This window comes from Doryrhamphus excisus, chromosome 2, assembly GCF_030265055.1.
Source record: "Doryrhamphus excisus isolate RoL2022-K1 chromosome 2, RoL_Dexc_1.0, whole genome shotgun sequence".
In the NCBI taxonomy this organism is placed as follows: Eukaryota; Metazoa; Chordata; class Actinopteri; order Syngnathiformes; family Syngnathidae; genus Doryrhamphus; species Doryrhamphus excisus.
The window spans coordinates 16,004,614-16,024,566 of record NC_080467.1 but is presented as its reverse complement, the minus strand read 5'-3'; the positions used below and the strand labels follow the sequence as shown (position 1 = coordinate 16,024,566).

General features: G+C 40.1%; 1 protein-coding gene across 1 annotated transcript; it reads right to left on the bottom strand.

Annotated features, from left to right (window-relative positions):
• Positions 1 to 993: 993 nt before the first annotated feature.
• LOC131109956 (phosphatidylinositol 4-phosphate 5-kinase type-1 beta-like) lies at positions 994 to 14,741 on the bottom strand. Its single transcript, XM_058062547.1, has 13 exons — positions 13,029 to 14,741; positions 10,588 to 10,987; positions 10,217 to 10,347; positions 9,051 to 9,168; positions 8,800 to 8,952; positions 7,481 to 7,777; positions 6,637 to 6,821; positions 5,444 to 5,524; positions 5,301 to 5,349; positions 5,143 to 5,227; positions 4,930 to 5,064; positions 3,504 to 3,588; positions 994 to 3,431 (listed from the first exon to the last, which is right to left on the bottom strand). Exons 2-13 carry the CDS (start codon positions 10,657 to 10,659, stop codon positions 3,329 to 3,331), a joined length of 1,494 nt encoding a protein of 497 aa, XP_057918530.1. The 5' UTR covers positions 10,660 to 10,987; positions 13,029 to 14,741; the 3' UTR covers positions 994 to 3,328.
• Positions 14,742 to 19,953: the final 5,212 nt, after the last annotated feature.

Genomic DNA, 19,953 nt, shown 5'->3' with positions numbered 1-19,953 from the left:
CAATCCAATATGCAAGGAAAATATTTATAATAATTATTATTATTAATCAACCTGCATTGCGTTGTTAGCATCAGCAAATAATTTTTCCCATTAGTTTACGACGTTTTGCACTTTCCCCCCATTTCTGTATTTTTGTAATTTTGTTTTTATAATACTTATGCTGCACGCCAATGGAAAATGCAGCACTTGGGATACCACTGGTGGAATAAATATCAAGTCTTCAAGAGTTTTCAAGAGTCTCCAAGAGTCTTCAAGAGTATCATTGTTGCGCCCTCTTGTGTTTGAATGAACATATATAACAGTTAACGCGAGAGCACCTTAAACGTGCTTTGAACTTTACTGCACAAACATACGTAATTGCGTTTGAAGATTACTGGAGTTTAATCAAAACAGTGCATCTTACATTTGAAACATAAATTCAATTACGTACAATTTAATTTAATCAATTATGTAGTGTGTACACATAATTTTAAGATGGTCCCTGGGTCAAATACCCATAGTAATAGATGGGCTAATAACTCATTATCATTACAGGTTCAACTTTAACAATTGGTTAATGTATAGCACAGATGTAGTGTGAAAGTAGGAAAACAACTGCAAGGAAAGAAAATAAATAAGTATGGACAAAACATACCCACAGTGATCCAGCCACTGATAAAAAAAAATAATCTGATTTTTTTTCAATTAGCAGAAAAGTGTAAAAGAAACTGCTAGGCTTCAATATTGTATTGAATTGTATTGCATTGTATACACCCAAACTGTATTCGCATGTGTGCTTTGTGGAGTAGATGAATGATTGTCACTTGATTTCAAGTAAAAACACTATCTTTGAGCATTTTATCGCCTGTTGTTTGCGTCACACGCTGCTGTGAAGTCCTGATGTCTTGACAATGCAGGAGCAAAACCTCAAAAAGCTCTTTCTTCAAAAGGCATCGCTTCCAGGAGCACATCCACCAGCTGTGTCACCTTACTGCAAAACAAAATCCCATAAAATTGAAAAAAAGCAATATGGCTTTTTTTTATTTACCATAGTGCATCCTTGATTCTGTTGTATAAATTGAATTTGAGTCATAGTTAGTATAAATGTATGTATTTATTTGACGGCAAAAAGGGCCCAGGTGAGCTTAACAAAAAGCATACAAAATAAAAGTGAATTCAGCCTAGGGCTCTGCTGCTACTTGACCTGAATGTAATTTTTTCCTTTCATATCTATGTAGCTGTCCCAATCATGTTTGTCCATGTTTGTTGATGTGCCATGTGTGTTAAAAAAAAAAAAAAAGTCAAATTTTTCAAGACCCCTCTGATCTTGTTCAGTGGGTCTGATCTTTTGGCCCTTTGCGAAGTCACAAGGTTTTTGTATTAATACACCATGACATTATATGAAAACATTATGTTTAGAAACGTGGAAAAGTGGCGAAACAATGGCCAGTATTGTCTCTATGCACAGTCCATGTCGTTCAAACGCTGCGACCATCACCATACGTAGATGGTATCTTTGAACATGTGAAAGGATCTGCTCCTATGAAATGGACTAAGCAGCATTCATTGAGACTGCCTCCCTTGGAATGAAATACTGTGTACAGCGTGAGTGACTTAGATGTATATTTTAGAAGTTCTGACTTATACTTAAACTCGATTTACACTGCCATCCTAGGAATAAAACGTGTACTTAGACTGGAGATCTCTTGGATGTGCATTGCTTTTGGGGACTCCATTTCCACCTGTTTTACGTGAATAAAAGCCTTCCATCCATCCATTTTCCTCAACTTATCCAAGTCTAGGTTGTGGGGGCAGCAGTCTCAGTTGAGAAGACAATATTTCCCTGCCTCTGGCCATTTTCGCCATTTCCACCGGGGAGATTGAGGGGGGTTCTTCCTGGCTGGGCATGACCGAGACACCTCAGCAGGGAGGAGTCCAGGAGGTGTCAAGACTAGATGCTCCAACCAACTCAATTGGCTCCTCCCAAGTGACCAAGATTCTCATCTAACCTGTTAAGGAAAGTCCACCGACCCAAACGAGGAAATACATTTTGTATCCATAACCTTGCTGTTTAGGTCACTGGTACTGTCCGAACGTTGTGAACATACAGTAGGTAAGTGTAGGAATGTAGATCTACAGGTATAAAGTGAGAGCTTTGCTTTCTCTTCATCACAGTGATCCGGTACAGCTACTGCATCACTGCAGAAGCTCCGTCAATTAATCTCCCACGCCAGCGAACAAGATCCTGATACTAGAATTCCTGGACAGAGCTGGACAAGTGTTCCACAACCAGGGCGGAAACCACATTGCACATCATGTAACCGAGTTTCGACCTACAGTGAGTCTTTGTATTTTAATTTTATAATGGTGGCTGTTATCATTATGAGTCTGCACACAGTGGTTGCATTACAGCCATTGTATAAGTCTGCACCTCTGCACTCATGGGTGTTTTTTTTTTTGGTATCAGTGTCTTCATGCATTGTCTGCATGTATGGTATTCATGCTTGAATCCTCCAGCTAGGTGGCAGCAATGCTCAAACTAATGAAGAGGCTGTCTGTTCAACCCAGGAGAAGAGGACCACCGTTGTACAGAGCTGACTGTGGATGAGTGAGACAGAGACAGCAGGAGAATGGGGGAAAAAAATGATAAAATCCAGGAAAAACATTTTGAGAGTCACAAGGACTGACCTTAAAGCTTGCTTAAATGTTAAAAATTGAGCTAATAAAACTTGTTACATTGTGTTTATAAATAAATATCAGGTTCTCTATTGTATTTCAATTTAGGGGAGGGGCGTGAAAAAAATCACTGTCGCCTGAAGGCGGGGGCTTGATGCAAAATAATTAAGAACCATAGTGTGAGTACTACTCAGTTGGTCAACCTGCAAATGTCATTCATTTGCACCCCCAGGTGCCTCCAGAATTGTATTAAATTCAATAGAATTAAACCCATAAAACAGCAAAAATAGAGCAAAAAGGCAAAATATAAAAAGAAGCTGAAATGTTGGTACTAATAATCAAACAGGTTTTTATTAGCCATCCATCCATCCATTTTTATACTGCCTGTCTTCACTAGGGTATGCTGGAGCCTATCCCAGCTGTCTTACATCCTGGACTGGTCGCCCTGTTTTTTTTGCCTTTTACAAAATTAAAAGAAAACAGGTTTGGACACTCCTACCGCAAATTGTTTCCTTTTAGTTTGCCGTTGTGATAGGTTCCAACTATATTGCAGCGTATCCCTCTGTCCCCCATTCATCTAGCAAGGATGTCTTGTTTGTCCGTTGTCCCAAAAAAGGTTGGGGCCAAATCCTTGAAAAAGGCATGCATGTAGATACAGCATATTCTGTATTTTTCATACCAAGTAGACATCCAGTTCAGTGTCTGACTGGCTTCTGGTGAGGGATGGCAAAGGATCATCCAGTGCGATCGTTGAACTGGAAGCCCGTCTGTCTTTACTGCAGCAATAAAAATAGAATTCTAAATCCAAGAGCAAGTCATCGTGCTAATAAGTAAAGCATGGACTCTACCTGTTTTCAAGGTGCTCTTCATCAGTAGATATGAAAGAAACTACTGCCCTTGGCAGAAGATCAGCTGGCTTGGATAAACTGGAAACTGGAAGACGGAAGAAAGAGATAAATCTATAGGCACTGCCTCCTGGTGGTTCACAGTTTGGGCCTCTTTATTCTCTCTATTGTTTTTTTGATCAGGATCAACAATCTACAGTAAGTCAGTGGTGTCTAATGGGCAGCCACAGGTCAATTTTAGGAAGTGGAGGGCTACATTTTGTACATCAAAGATGCTAGAACCCATTCAATGTAGTTCAATACATGCAAAACAAAAACATCAACAGTTTGGCTTTATGTTATATGGTAATGGTAATGGTTTTATTTCATTTGAACATGCATCAGATTACAATTGAGTGCATCACATAATCAGTTCACAGTTCCACATGTCCAAAAGGAGTAGGAAGAAGCAAAGCTTATTGAATCCTACCCCTCCATCTGGTACTTTTACAATCAGTAACTGTTACATTTGTTCACTTCCTGCTTTCCATAATACAGTTTAAGGTTGTTGTTTTTTTTTAATAATGCACGTCGTACTTCAGTACGAGGTGATATGACCATCCAATGACATAATGTGTACCATAGTAAGTGTCAATATAGTGATATATATAGCACATCATGACTGGTTCAAGACTCTTCATCCTTGTATTTAGCAAACATCAACTGCTTGTATTGTTTCTTGAATTGGCTCATCGTTGTGCATTGTTTGAGGTCCTTACTCAATCCATTCCATAGTTTGATTCCACATACTGAAATGCTATGGCTTTTTAACGTAGTCCTAGCATATAAGTGTTTCAAATGTACTTCTTCCCTGAGATCATATTTCTCCTCTCTTGTAGAGAAGTATTGGATGACATTTTTAGCTAATTGGTTGTTTTTAGCCTTATGCATTATTTCAGCTGTTTGAAGATTAACTATATCAGCAAGTTGAAGTATTTGTGATTTTAAGGTGACAAAGTAAATTAGGTTTTGTGCTACTGGCACAAATAGCTGAGAAGATTTGTTCATTTAATATAGAGCCAATGTGTTCAAACACATACAAAGTGAACCCTTATGTCATCCAGCCTGTGTAGCACAAAGAGACTAACATGGCTCATAATTACCGACCTTGTTTTTAAAAAAAAAATTAACATTTGATCAATATATCCATAATTGTGACAAGCCTAGTTGATGTGTTGTGTCGCTTTGGTACAATCCATAGATTACATCTGACTATTTCTATGGTTTACAAAAAGGAATTTGAAGATGCTTGGCGGACCAGGTGTGGCCCTCAGGCAGCAGTTTGCCCACCCATACCGAAGCCTCACTAAGCATTCTGACACAATAAATTACCTTTATTCTATAAAAATACACTAATTCATTGAAGCATTTCCTTGATGCATGAACTTACCATCCAGGTTTTCCATGCTTTGAGCTTTCTTCTCCTTTTCTTGCTTCACTTTCTGCAGACATGGCAACTCCTGAGAGGCAGACCGAACCGCACCAAAAGAATTCTTCTTCCTTTTGGAAGAGGCTCCTCTTAAGTCTGTTGAACAAAACCCATTCTGTAAAAACCATTATACAGTATATAGCGGCTTCAAGCGCTGACAGCAGAACTACTTACGAGGGATGCGTTTGAATACGACCGTTCCCATGAATTTCAGAAATCTGTCCGCATAAAAATTAGGCCTGTGAACCGACACGGTGTCCTGCAAAACAAAGAAGTCTATCAGATAAATACACAAATAAACAAAAGGATAAGAGGCATGTGGCTGTCCATACCCCATCGTGTAAAAGTGCTTTCCAGGAATGTTCCACCTTCTTAATGAACCTGTCAATAAAAATACTAAAATTAAAACTGTATGACAGCGTACAGTATACACAATAAAAGGAACACTATGAAAAGGATGTGTGAGATTGCGAACCTGTACGACTGAAGGATGTCAATGATTCCCAAAAAGATTAGCAGCTTTTCATCTTTATGTTTGGCAGGGATTCCACCCAATCTGAAATGAAAATGTTTTCAAAATTAATCTGCATAGTTTGCGTTGGGATGGAGTAAACACAATATTCTCCTTCGGTCACAAACTGAAGTCAATCTGAAACCATAAAGGACCAAAAAAAATGCTGACTAAATATTTGACGCGGCCTGACCTCACCCACACTCTACCTTCAGTGGCCCCCGGTTAGTTGAGTTTGAGACCCCATGTGTTACGGGAACAGTGTAATGGATTCCTGCACATTTGTGATTCAGGATTTTGTCCCCCCAAAAAGATTTTTTGTCCAAAAAATAGAAAATATCTCATTCAGCATAAGTTGGTAATAAAGTTAACAAGCCCACATTTGTTATATGCTTATGTCTTTATGCTTCACTGATAATGTTGTTTTTGTTTTAGTCAAGGGTTGAGATTTTGTACTTTGTTATACGGTCCTTGAACGCACATTATCATTCATTAGTAGCGAGTACCTAAACATTCATTCATTCATTTTCTACCGCTGGAGCCTATACCAGCTGTCTTCGGGCGAGAGGCAGGGTACACCCTGGACTGGTCGCCAGCCAATCACAGGGCACATATAGACAAACAACCATTCACACTCACATTCATACCTATGGACAATTTGGAGTCGCCAATTAACCTAGCATGTTTTTGGAATGTGGGAGGAAACCGGAGTACCCGGAGAAAACCCACGCATGCACGGGGAGAACATGCAAACTCCACACAGAGATGGCCGAGGGTGGAATTGAACACTGGTCTCCTAGCTGTGAAGTCTGCGCGCTAACCACTCGACCGCCATGCAGCCCCGTACCTAAACATTTTATCATTTAAAATGCCTTTTGATAAGTGTGTGAGGGATACTTAAGAGAGAAGGGAGAGTTCAGGAGTTGAATTGAATGTAATAATTACAGTCACTCTTATTGCAAATGTTGATCGGAAATTGGAGGTCAAACTCCGAGTTTGGAGTGGAAGGGGCTGAGGTGTGTGTTAAAAATAGACATTTTTATGGGTGCCTCTTTCGCTACTCTCTGGTTGTACTGGAAGGTAACCCCTGCGAAGAGCAGTGATCTGTATGGTATTGTACTTAGTGTTTTGGAAAAAAAGAAAAAAAGTTTCCTCACGTGTCGTCATTTGCCACTGGTTCTGGGTCCTTCACAGTCCCCTGGATGGACTCCAGGGCGGTCGAGTAGAGAACTTTTTGTCCTTTTCTGCTGTCGCATCTGCTCCCCCTGCTGAACAGTTTGCAATCCAAAACGTGGATCCCCAGCAAAAGACTGTAGTCCATGATCTTGAAGCTCTCTAGAACCTACAAAAAAGATTTCCTTAAGGTGGTTCTGACAATGTGGTGGCCAAATTAAGGGGACTTAATCTGCAACTGCATACCAAAGTACAGTACAACCAAGCACCAATCCTCCCGGCTATGCAATGATGTCACAGAATTATACTTGAAAACAAAGACTTCCTTGAGCACTGTTGTGCAATACAGTGAGGTCCAATCCCACGTGATCATTTGGTATTTGGTTGTACTAAGCCTTAATCCTCCATTATATGGAGGATTAGAGAAATCAAATAAAGCTAATTAAAAAATGAAATCCTGTAGAAGACCTATTATGCTCAGTTTTTGACCATTTTGTATTGAGTTGTGGACTTATAGAGCAGCTACACACAATAACACCGCACAGAAAGCTTTCTAGATCTTCCAGAATCTGCATTCTGAATTTCCAAAACTGTTTTAATTTATACCACAATGTGATGTGAGACCAATTGGAGACCAAAACTGACATGGGAGGAAGGAAAACTGCCTGCATTCCCGGGTACACTGGTAACTTCCTGGTGTTAGCTATTCAGAGCCATCCCCAAACTGCCAGGGTTTGCTTCCAAACCTCATTATCTGAAACATTGGCATCGTTTAACACGAGAATACAACATTCTAACAAACAACAGGTTCCCTTTGATGCAACATACCCTGCAGTCTCTCTGTAGAGTCTTCATTAATGCGTTGTAGGTCTCCGCATCAAACAGCAAGCCTTCATGTAGCTCCTGGAAGTCCAAGTCTTTGAACGTGGGCGAAGACTTGGTGCGTTCCTTGTGCGAGGCACGGCGTTTGTACGACGAGCCCTTCAGGTCGTACTTGTAGTGCATCTTCATGGCACGTGGCAGCACATTATTCATCACAACCACACGGACAGTGAAACCGCCACACTGGATGCAGTAAAGGCCATAGAACTTCGGCAATAAAGTCCTTGGGTTCTGGTTCAGGTTCTACATTTGGGAAATAAAACATAAACAGAAAAGTTTATGTTATTCCAAAGATAAACAGTTAAAGGAAACATTATACTTAACACGTCTCTGACATGATGACAGATGTTATGTACGAACCATTTGACAGATATGAGCGAGGAAGTGTAACAAAGAGGGTGTGAGCAGCTTGCTTTGGCATTTGTTGTACAATGAAATAAATGTCTCACCCAGAAAACCACAGCCTGAAAGTCTTATTTTTACACTAGACAGAAAAAAGGAGCTTTCAATGAAGTCAAGACATTCCAAACTCCCTCCATGGAGCAGTAGACAGCACTCGATGACTATATTTACTGCAATCTGTGCATCTGACATGTCTATATGTGCCCTGTGATTGGCTGGCGACCAGTCCAGGGTGTACCCCGCCTCTTGCCCGAAGACAGCTGGGATAGGCTCCAGCACCCCCCGCGAGCCTTGTGAGGAAAAAGCGGTAGAAAATGAATGAATGAATGTGCATCCGACAACACAGCAACTCTGCTGCAATTTAGCTTTTGGACTGATAGTGGATAAATTAGCCAGATTGTTACATCCCATTCTGCCTGCTTGTGGAAAGACACATTTTCTGACTTAGTAAGCTGTCGGAAAATGGGAAATATCGGTTTTCAATAATATGTCTTCCATCCATCCATTTTCGGATTTTAGTGATGAAGGACGTAGTTCCAGGTAGACGCTGGGGTTACACAAGTAAGGAGTTACAAACAATATGGCTTCAGAAAAATAATACATTTACATCACAAAAATGTTTTGAGACTTCAAACTCCTTACTTATGCAACCCTAGTGACTATCTGGAACCACGTTCCGCATCACCGAAATCCAACCAGAACTGGACTTAGGGGACCAAGTGGTCATTGATGTACTACACTGCTGATAGGAATGTCATATGTTACTTCAGACATGTTCTAATACTGTCGTATACAGATTAACTATTTTTGTATGTTTTTTCTGACACATCAGAGAATACTAGAACCAGGAAATGTGTTGTCACCATGTAGTAGCCAGGAAGCAGCTTCTGCAGGAACTCCGCCTCTTTGGGCTGCACAGTCTTGATGATGAACTCATCATCACTTGTAAGGTAGAACCAAGAACTGCTGGCACCGGGGTTGGACAGCTCGATCAGAGGCTCGTTACAGATGGAGTACTGCGAATCATAATAATCTCTCAACACGCTGTCATGATGAAATAATGATGGTAAGAATAAGAAATTTAACACTCAACTAACTGTGTGCCCAAACATACCAGGTAATCGTCTGGTTTGATACCAAAGAGCTCTCTGAAGTAGCGGAATGCCAGAGGTGCATATGTTTTCAGGTGGAAGTCTGGGTAGTGATGTGCTGGAGTCAGGCTACTGCCCGCACTGTGGAACAAACACAATTATCCACAGCAGTTCTTCATTCATTCATTCAAACATTTTCTACCGCTTATCCCCACAATGGTCGCGGGAGATGCTGGAGCCTATCTACCAGCTGTCTTCAGGCGAGAGGCGGGGTACACACTGGACTGGTGGCCAGCCAATCACAGGGCACATATAGACAAACAACCATTCACACTCGCATTCATACATATGGACAATTTGGAGTCACCAATTAACCTAGCATGTTTTTGGAATGTGGGAGGAAACCGGAGTACCCGGAGAAAACCCACGTGTGCACGGGGAGAACATGCAAACTCCACACAGAGATGGCCGAGAGTGGAATTTAACTCGGGTCTCCTAGCTATGAGGCCTGGTGCTAACCACTAGTCCACCATGCAGCCGAAATATAATTGATTCATTCATTCATTCATTTTCTACTGCTTTTCCTCACGAGGGTCGCAGAAGATGCTGGAGCCTATCCCAGCTGTCTTCAGGCGAGAGGCGGGGTACACCCTGGACTTGTCACCGGCCAATCACAGGGCACATATAGACAAACAACCATTCACACTCACATTCATACCTATGGACAATTTGGAGTCACCAATTAACCCAGCATGTTTTTGGAATGTGGAAGGAAACCCGGAGAAAACCCACGCATGCACGGGGAGAACATGCAAACTCCACACAGGTTGCCGGGGGTTTTTTTAATGCTATTTTTATCACAAACAAAGCAAACGACACAAGACGCAATACTATGTCATGGATGCAAGAGTATGATGGGAACCACACTATAGCCTAGCGACAGTATGGGCTTGATGGTAAGCGATCCGATGTTTTCAGATATTTTTTCATATAGTGTTTGTATTGAATATCATTATGCCGGTATATACCTGTGAACCCTCACATTTTTCCCAAGAAATTCACATATTTTCCACTTTTTCTACTGAAATTTTTCCTCACATTTAATTTTCATGACAAAAATATCCGCTCTGGTCCGCTTGGCAACAATCAGGCAACATATCCCTTCTGGTTTGTGTTGAAGTGAAAGTACCTTGGCAAGAAGACACTCTCCACCAAAGAAAAGTCTTGCATAAGAACATCTCGGTCAGGTTTGGAGCTGAGGTTTCCCACAGCGTAACCGATGCCCAGCTGAATGGCACCTTTCAGGGCAGCAGCTGTTGGCTGCAAGAACCAAAACAATCCTTAAGCCATTTATTTCCACTTGCAAGCAGGAGGTAATTATGTATGAATCAGCATCAGGCTGGCGCTTGGCGTTACATGGCAATAAGATTATATTTGCGGCTTACTCCTAAACACACATATGGGTAATACATTTCTCATTCAAAGGCAAAACAGCAAAATAAATACATATCTTGCTAACGTTCATGTTCATGTATAATTTTTTCTGGTATGTGTTTTTACCTTTTTAATATTCTTTGACACCTTGAAGACTGGAGTTCTTCTTCCTGCATTGGTTGTCTTACTGGCTGACATCTTCCGTACTGGTAGACCTTTACAAGGGGGAAGTCTGGATGTTGTTCCTGGATGAGGTTCCTCTTTCCCCTCAATGATGCTGTTATTGACCTCGAACTGACATTACCGGCACTGCATTTTCTCGTATAGCATCTGTGTAGAGAAAAGATTCAAGCAGAGTCATCCACAAAACAAGTCCATATACTGCAACTACCCACTTAGAGTTTTGCAGAGCCGTCAGTCCTGGGTCCAGCTTTCTGTGTTCTGAGGGTCCTTCAGCATTTGAGTTTGTCTTTAGCTCACAAATCCATCTTGATCCCAGTTGAGAAGGATTGTTTAGCCAATCCCCCTGTTTTATAACAATATACAGAGGAAACAGTGCTTGAATTAGTGGGTGGACAAACTGGTCGCCAGCCAATCACAGGGCACATATAGGCAAACAACCATTCACACTCACATTCATACCTATGGACAATTTGGAGTCGCTAATTAACCTTGCATGTTTTTGGAACTCGAAGTCGAACTCGGGTCTCCTAGCTGTGTGGCCTGCATGCTAACCACTCATCCGCCATGCAGCCTATTTTATGTTTATTTATGGTAATGGTATGGACAATTTGGAGTCGCTAATTTACCTAGCATGTTTTTGGAATGCACGCACGGTGAGAACATGCAGAGAATCGAACTCAGGTCTTCCTGATCTCCTGACTGTGTGTCCTACGTGATATCCACTCATACACTGTGCCGGAACACTGTGCAGCAGGACTTGATTGTTGGCGACATAACTCACATTGACTGGCGACATTGACTCGTGGTGAACAAAAGTGTTTCATAAGGACATTTGGAGGTCAATGTTTCTTTTCATACTAAGAGAGATTAGCCGCTATACGACTGTTCTGTACCCTGAATGGCCTGAACAGCTTGAGGACATTTGTGTCAGGTTTCCTCTGCAAACCCGAAGTGACATAACACCGTGATGTCATTGAAAAACATGGGATTTAGGAATATAAGGACCTTAGCGTGACCTATGATTAGTTCAAACTCTACCAATACAGGGATTTTTGTTACAAAAACAAATCCCTATTTTGCCTGATTACACACATAAATACTGATCCAGTCCAATGAAAGGACTGTTTGTGCTGATCTGATGTTTTTCAGGTTGTTCTCTATGTGAGATAAACAGTGTTGGGAAAAAGTCTTTACTCCCTTTTTGATTTATTTTTGCAGCAACCCTAACCCTAACCCTAACTGCAATCAAGCTATCTCTTAGAGGAATTTTGGTCCATTCATCTTTGCAGAATTGTTGTCATTCAGCCACATTTTCCAGCATGAAGCCTTTTTAAGATGCCACAGCATCTCATGTGCGACAGAGAAACTAACAGCTGTTTTATGGAAAGCTATTTCAGTGTTGAACCCCTTTCTGATTTCTTTTTACAGAAACAACTGCAATCAAGCTCTCTATTAGAGTTATTTTGATCAATTCATCTTTGCAGAATTGTTGTCATTCAGCCACATTGGAGGCTTTTCTAGCATGAAGCGCCTTTTTAAGGTCATACCACAGCATCTCATGTGCGACAGAGAAACTAACAGCCATTTTATGGAAAGCTATTTTAGTGTTGAACCTCTTTCTGATTTCTTTTTACAGCAACAACTGCAATCAAGCTCTCTATTAGTTATTTTGACCCATTCATCTTTGCAGAATTGTTGTCATTCAGCCACATTGGAGGGTCTTGCAGCATGAAGCGCCTTTTTAAGGTCATACCACAGCATCTCATGTGCGACAGAGAAACTAACAGCCGTTTTATGGAAAGCTATTTTAGCGTTTAACCTCTTTCTGATTTCTTTTTACAGCAACAACTGCAATCAAGCTCTCTATTAGAGTTATTTTGATCATTTCATCTTTGCAGAATTGTTGTCATTCAGCCACATTGGAGGCTTTTCAAGAATGAAGCCTTTTTAAGGTCATGCCACAGCATCTCAATAGGATTCAGGATTCATTTTGTTTGTCTTCAGCCATTCAGAGGTGGACTTGCTTTAAAGTAAATCATTTAAGAATTTTAAAGGATTTTGTATTTTAAAAAAATGCAATGTGACGTGCACACCTGATTGAAACAACTGTCACCATAAAATATTACATTTTAATAACGGTCACACTGGCACATGAGTACTCATGTTAATGCATTAAATTAAAAATGAAACTATAATGTGGAGTCTTTTGCAGAATGATGATTACTTGCCCCGGTTCTTTATGGCATGTTTATTTCCTCTTGCTACGCTACCACCGGTTTCCCTCTGGTTGTCAGACAGTGATCATTATCATGTGCGACATGGAAACTAACAGCACTTTTATGTAAAGTTATTTTAGTTTTACTCAAGAACAAATGCTGTCTTACCTTGAGAGGCAAGGTGAGACGATACAAACTCTGCGGCAGGCTGATTGTGGTCATAAACCAAACACTGCATTCACCTGAGCGCTTCTTCACCACTTCCTCCCTCTCCCTCTGATGTTTCTCCGCCTACTAGTTCAACTTTATAGGTCACAAGAGGTGTCAATGGAAAGCGAAAGCATTCATAGCCTTACCTTGTATTTTTCCATCCATTGTCCTATCCAGGTTTATGGAAAGCTGGAGTTCACGCCACCTTTACTGCCAGAGCTGACACATATATATAGAGAGAGGCACACACCAATACACTTGCACTCACGCCTACAGACAATTACACTTTAATTAACCTAACAAACATGTTTTTGGAATGTGGGAGGATACTGTACACCTGACAAAGAAATACGATTTTATTTCCCATCTTCAGCATTTTCTCATATCTTAGTGCACACTTACAGTATATAAGGAAGTATAAAGTGGTATTGAAATTATATGAACACGTTTTCATTAATCTGTGATGTTTTTTTGGCTAGTGTTTTTTGGCTAGAGCTAGTGTTGCTGGAAACACATCTCTTTGAGTACTGGTACTCCAAAAGAAATACACTGATGGGAAGTACATTGAATTCCTTCACTTGTTTGCACTCCTTGTCTGATAAGTAAACATTGTCATGCCGGAAACTGAATGAATGTTCAACACAAACATCCGCGAGGAGCTGAAGTTGACGCAGCAGCATTTTAATCACAGTTTGGACTTTGTACCTCCTAAATATTATAGTATCTCAATCTTATGCCTGATCAGTGTCACCATTGAGGTTCAACAGCTGATATCGGTCACTGAATCCGAGACATGATGTTAGTTAGTGTAACAACATAGAGCATGACTTCCTGTTTGGGATGTATGGCATATATATCCATGATGTAAACAATTGCAGTACTTACGTATATATATAGTAAGTATGTCATCTAAATTTTTTGTCAACCCATCAAAATTATTTTCTCTATCATCCATAATCCGTATATGACACATGAACACACATTTTTCTCTTTTGTCTGAGTTATAAAGCTATAGAAACAGATAAAAAGAGACAACTCTTTGTTATATAGGTATATGCTGGAATCATGTCGTAACAGGTACGCTCATGACAACATGTAATACTTACAGTATTTTGTTGTATCCTAAGCATTACCGGAAATTACTTCCTACATCAATTTCACATGGCAACATAGAAATGAACTTTGCTAAGCTCAAAAATAAAAACACAGGATCGATATCGGGTCAATACCAAATAGATACCGAATCTAGCAGTATCGCACACCCCTACTTGGCAGTCGCCTAGTTCACCACATGCCACACATGCCAGTCAGTTAAGGTATAAAATAATTAGGTTGTGGAAAAAGCTACAGTGTTACAAGAATAAAGTCTAAATCTTATGTGAGTAAGGTCATAATTAAGAGAAGAATATTAAAAAAAACATCATACATTTGAAAGTACAAGTACAAGTACTTGAAGTACAAGAGCATTAATGGAAAAACATCTGTAATTTCACGAGAATAAAGTCAAAATATAGAAGGGGACCTGTTATGCTAATTGTTTGTCCCTATGTATTGACTTGTGGACTCGCACAAAACTTTCTGGATCTTCCAGATTCTGGACCTCTTTCTGCAGCATTTGCATGGATTTACTGCTTCCCACCTCAACCACCTGTTTAATTTACTCCACCCCTAACCCTTCTTCAAGTATGCCCACTCCGCTGTGGTTGGTCACACTCTCAATCGCTCCTGAGGACTTCCTGACAGCTGCCGAGCTCATTTTGTGGAATTCATTCATTCATTAATTTTCTACCGCTTTTCCTCACGAGGGTTGTGGGGGGTGCTGGAGCCTATCCCAGCTGTCTTCGGGCGTGAGGCGGGGTACACCCTGGACTGGTCGCCAGCCAATCACAGGGCACATATAGACAAACAACCATTCACACTCACATTCATACCTATGGACAATTTGGAGTGGCCAATTAACCTAGCATGTTTTTGGAATGTGGGAGGAAACCGGAGTACCCGGAGAAAACCCACGCATGCACGGGGAGAACATGCAAACTCCACACAGAGATGGCCGAGGGTGGAATCGAACATTGGGTCTCCTAGCTGTGAGGTCTGCGCGCTAACCACTCGTCCACCATACCGCCATTTTGTTGAATTATTTACACAAAATAAAAACAGTTAGGACAGTGGTGACAGTGTGACAAACATTAAAAATAAGAATCAAACACTTTTCCAAACAACAGTATTTGGAATTTTCGCACTCATTTTACATGAGCTATGAATATGCTTATTTGCCTCCCAACTGCTGGAGCCGATGACGACTGCAATTGGGTGTGAAGTCACGTGCAACCTAAAAATAGTTTCCTTAAAAATGAAACTAAAAATATACACACGCCTGTCAGTGATTACAAGAACAAGAATGAGTGAAATCCTCTGTAGTTTCCCCTCTCATGTCGTCACCTTGTGGGTTTGACTTCCACAATATTGTGAATGAAACATATTCCACTACTCACACACACACACACCTTTCATCTTTTCATCTTTTTTTCAGAATGAAAAATGAAGAAATATCATTCAACACATATTCAGAGCATATCCATATGTATACTGTGATTCAACACACTGAATTATTGAAGTTGATTTCTTTGAATAATTTTATAAAGCAGGGCGGCACGGGGGGCTAGTGGTTAGCGCACAGACCTCACAGCTAGGGGACCAGGGTTCAATTCCACCCTCGGCCATCTCTGTGTGGAGTTTGCATGTTCTCCCCGTGCATGCGTGGGTTTTCTCCGGGTACTCCGGTTTCCTCCCACATTCCAAAAACATGCTAGGTTAATTGGCCACTCCAAATTGTCCATAGGTATGAATGTGAGTGTGAATGGTTGTTTGTCTATATGTGCCCTGTGATTGGCTGGCGACCAGTCCAGGGTGTACCCCGCCTCACACCCGAAGACAGCTGGGATAGGCTCCAGCACCCCCACGGCCCTCGTGAGGAAAAGCGGTAGAAAATGAATGAATGAATTTTATAAAGCATCCTGAGGACTTTATATCATTTTATTTGAAGCTGAACACAGCAGTAAATGCTTGCCTTCTGCTTTAAATCCTGCCAAACAAGTATGCATAACACAAGGAAATAACCGACAAATAATGTCCTGATGGACTGATAACAACGGAGAAACAAAAAAAATCATTTAAATGGAAAAAAACCAAAAACTGCTGTTGGGGTTTTTGACTTCCTATCATATGCCTTTTGTTCAGGGGTGTCCAAACTTGTTCTACTGAGGGCCACATACTGAAAAACTTTCAGGGCTCACTTCCAAATTTGCAAATCTCATTATTTGAAGCTTTGGCATCCTTTAACATATATATGAATATAACAACATATATAGACAACAAAAGTAGAAAAGTATAATAGGTTCCCTTCAAGATAGGGAAATTTAATCTAATTTTAAAAAGGGAGGGCTCTGGAGCTGAATTTAATAATTGCAGCAGTAACTTTTATGGGAAATGTTGATCCGAAATCAGAGGGGTACATCGCAGGGGTACATCGGGGCGTCTCAATGACTCATGTTTATTTATTAATATCAAATATCCACAGCACTGAGAGCTATTGTACTTGTATGCTGTTATTGTGACTTGGATATTAGGGGTGGTTGGCACTAAACATAGTCATTTAACAGTGCAGTGGATGGAATGTGATGTGGAAGAAAAACAAGTAAATCCAGAGATTAGCTCCACAGATTAGCTCTTTTATAAAATGCAGGACAAAGTGTTTGAACCAGAAAAGCTGAAATAAACTTTTTTTGAGGTATTCTGCAGAGACATAAGACATAACAACATTGATTTCAGGTATTTAATTTGCTTACATTAACCACTTTAAATAATAATAAATAGTTCAGAAAACAATGAATATTCAAATGAAATCTTATTTTTTCCATATAGGAGAAACACCAGGGTGGATCAACAGAATTTTGTTGATTTTCTTCCCTGATCATGTCATGCTTTGTGGCCACTAGTGTGATGAGATTGATGTCTTTATTTGGCTCCAACGATAAGTCATAACAGGGAATAATTGTAATATTTTGTTGATATTATTATATTACCTTAAATGTTGTAGTTATGTAGTCTTAATTTTTTCACAAATCAATTTTGCTGAAAACATTTGGTCAGATTATAATAATATTTAAATTAAAAATCCATCCGCTAAGAGCATCGCAGTAATCTGGTTTAAGATTAGAAAGCTGTTTCTAAAGCTTTGGGACTACAGCAAACCACAGTGAGAGCCACTATCCACAAATAGCGAAAACATGGAACAGCGGTGAACCTTCCCAGGAGTAGCCGGCCAACCAAAATGACCCCAAGAGCGCAGTGACAATTCATCCAAGAGGTCACAAAAGACCCCACAACAACATCCAAAGAACTGCAGGCCTCATTTTCCTTAGTTAAAAGTCAGTTTTCGTGACTCCACAATAAGAAAGACACTGGGCAACAACAGCCTGCCTGGCGGAGTTCCAAGATGAAAACCACAAGAGAACATTAAGGTTTTCTCAATTTTGCCAGAAAACATCTTGATGATCCCCAAGACCTTTGGGAAAATACTGTGGTGTGATGGGTGTAAGGTGTGTGTCCCATTACATTACATCAGAAAAAGAACATCATACCAACAGTAAAATATGGTGGCGGTAGTGTGATGGTCTAGTTCTGTTTTGTATTTTGAGTTCAGTTGTTTTGTTATTGACTAATATTTAAAAAAAGAGCTAAAACATTTAAGCATTCAATACCTGCAAAAAACAATTTTCACATGTATGCTTACTTTTCTTATTTAACTTCATGAATAGAAGCACAATTTGTGAATCACGCTGGTAGTATGTTTAAAGTTAAAGTGCGTAGTTATGATTGTGTGATGTACGAATAAGGCACCTTCGTGGTACAAATAGTGAAGCAAGACAGCAGGTTTACACAACAATAGTGAACTACAACTAAGTAGGATTATTCAATGGTTACACAAAAAAATGTACTGCTCTCTCATTGGAAGGGCTTATTTTACCAATTGAACCTTGAGAAACAAGTAAGAAGTAAGAAGCAATGTGTGTAAAACATCATTTTTAGTGGTGGGTTATTTTTTTAAATTGTGCACAACTCTATTCAGAATACATGTGTGAATAAATGAGGTTTTGTTTATAGGCTTTAATTATGTGTAGGCTGCATTCCAGTAAGTGGCCACTAGATGGTGGTAAATACAAATTTATGTCGACAGTGTTTCCCAACACTTATTGAGCCAAGGCATACAGTATACATTATTTTACACTAGACCATACTCACGGCCAGGACGCATGCGCAACTACCAGAGTACACGGAGTAATAAGTGAAAGTAGGGGAAACAATGGGGAAAATATAATAAATATTATAATAGTAATTAAAATTACATCTCAAAGGCGTTTTGCCGATCTGCTGCGTGCGTGAGATGAGATACTCAGATGGATACGGCAAGCACAAAAAACTGCACCTTTCGCATAGATATGATTTGGTCTTTACTTACATCTTGTGGGCGCGTCGCTTAACTACAGTGAGCAGACGCTCTTCCAGTACCTTCTCAAGCTGGCCAACACGTTAAGGCAGTTTTTTCATACTTTTTTGAGCCACGGCATGTTTTTTTTACATTGGAAAATCTTACCGCACACCACTAACCACCTCACGTGCATCATGAAGTCTATTGGAGGAACGACGCAATCAGCTACGTGTTGCCACACGGACGAATATTACATTGCTCTTCCAGTTTTTCTACCGCGGACACTCGACAATGGCGTAATATTTGCAGAAAATTATTAAGAAATGATAATGAAAATTATATTGGATAATTTCTCACGGCAAAAAAGAACATACTTCGAACCACAGATTTACACAAACATGCAATATAATATTTAGATGACGACCAGGGGCGTCATTAGGTTCTGAGGACGGGTGGGGGGGGGGGGGGGGGGTGCGCAACCAGCATATAACTTTCCCACTTTTGGACAGATTTAGTAGGGATACTCAATTGTTTTAGGCCACCATTACATTTACACCAAGTACACACAATCTACACTGCAAAACCGCTGCTCAAGCTCTGCAACCATTTTGTCTAGTGGACAGTGATCAATTATATAATAATCACCATTATGTTATTAGTTAGCCTATTATTATTACTATCATTATCATTCTTCTTCTGAATATTACTACCACTACTACTACTACTAGTAGTAGGCTAGTATTAGCCTGCTTATTGGCTTGCTTATTAGCCTGCTTTTGCCCTATTATATAAAATTTGTCAGAGATTTTTTTTTGTAAAAACATTAAGGCTCGTCTCAATTTTACCAGAAAACATCTTGATGATCCCCAAGACCTTTGGGAAAATACTGTGGTGTCATGGGGCAAAAGCTTAACTTTTTGGAAGGTGTAAGGTGTGTCCCCCATTACATTACATCAGAAAAAGAACATCATACCAACAGTAAAATATGGTGGTGGTAGTGTGATGGTCTAGTTCTGTTTTGTATTTTGAGTTCAGTTGTTTTGTTATTGACTAATATTAAAATTTGTTTGAAGAGCTAAAAAAAAATCAATAAAAAATATCAAATTATTTAGGGGGGTTAAGAACATTTTAGGGGGGCTGAATCCCCCTAAAATAGGCCTGATGACGCCACTGATGAAAAAAGATTTTGCTGCATCATAAACACAGAGTCTCCGATGAAAGGAGATTAATTTTCTTGACAGCAAGAGGTCAATGCTGGCATTCTACCTCGGGGTTCTTGCAAATTAAGGAATATGTCATGGGCAGAAATCAAAACACAAGTTTTTATATGGAGCCAGTGGGCATGCACATCCACGGGGGTGGCATGAATGGAGGTATTGTGTCAAGGATGAG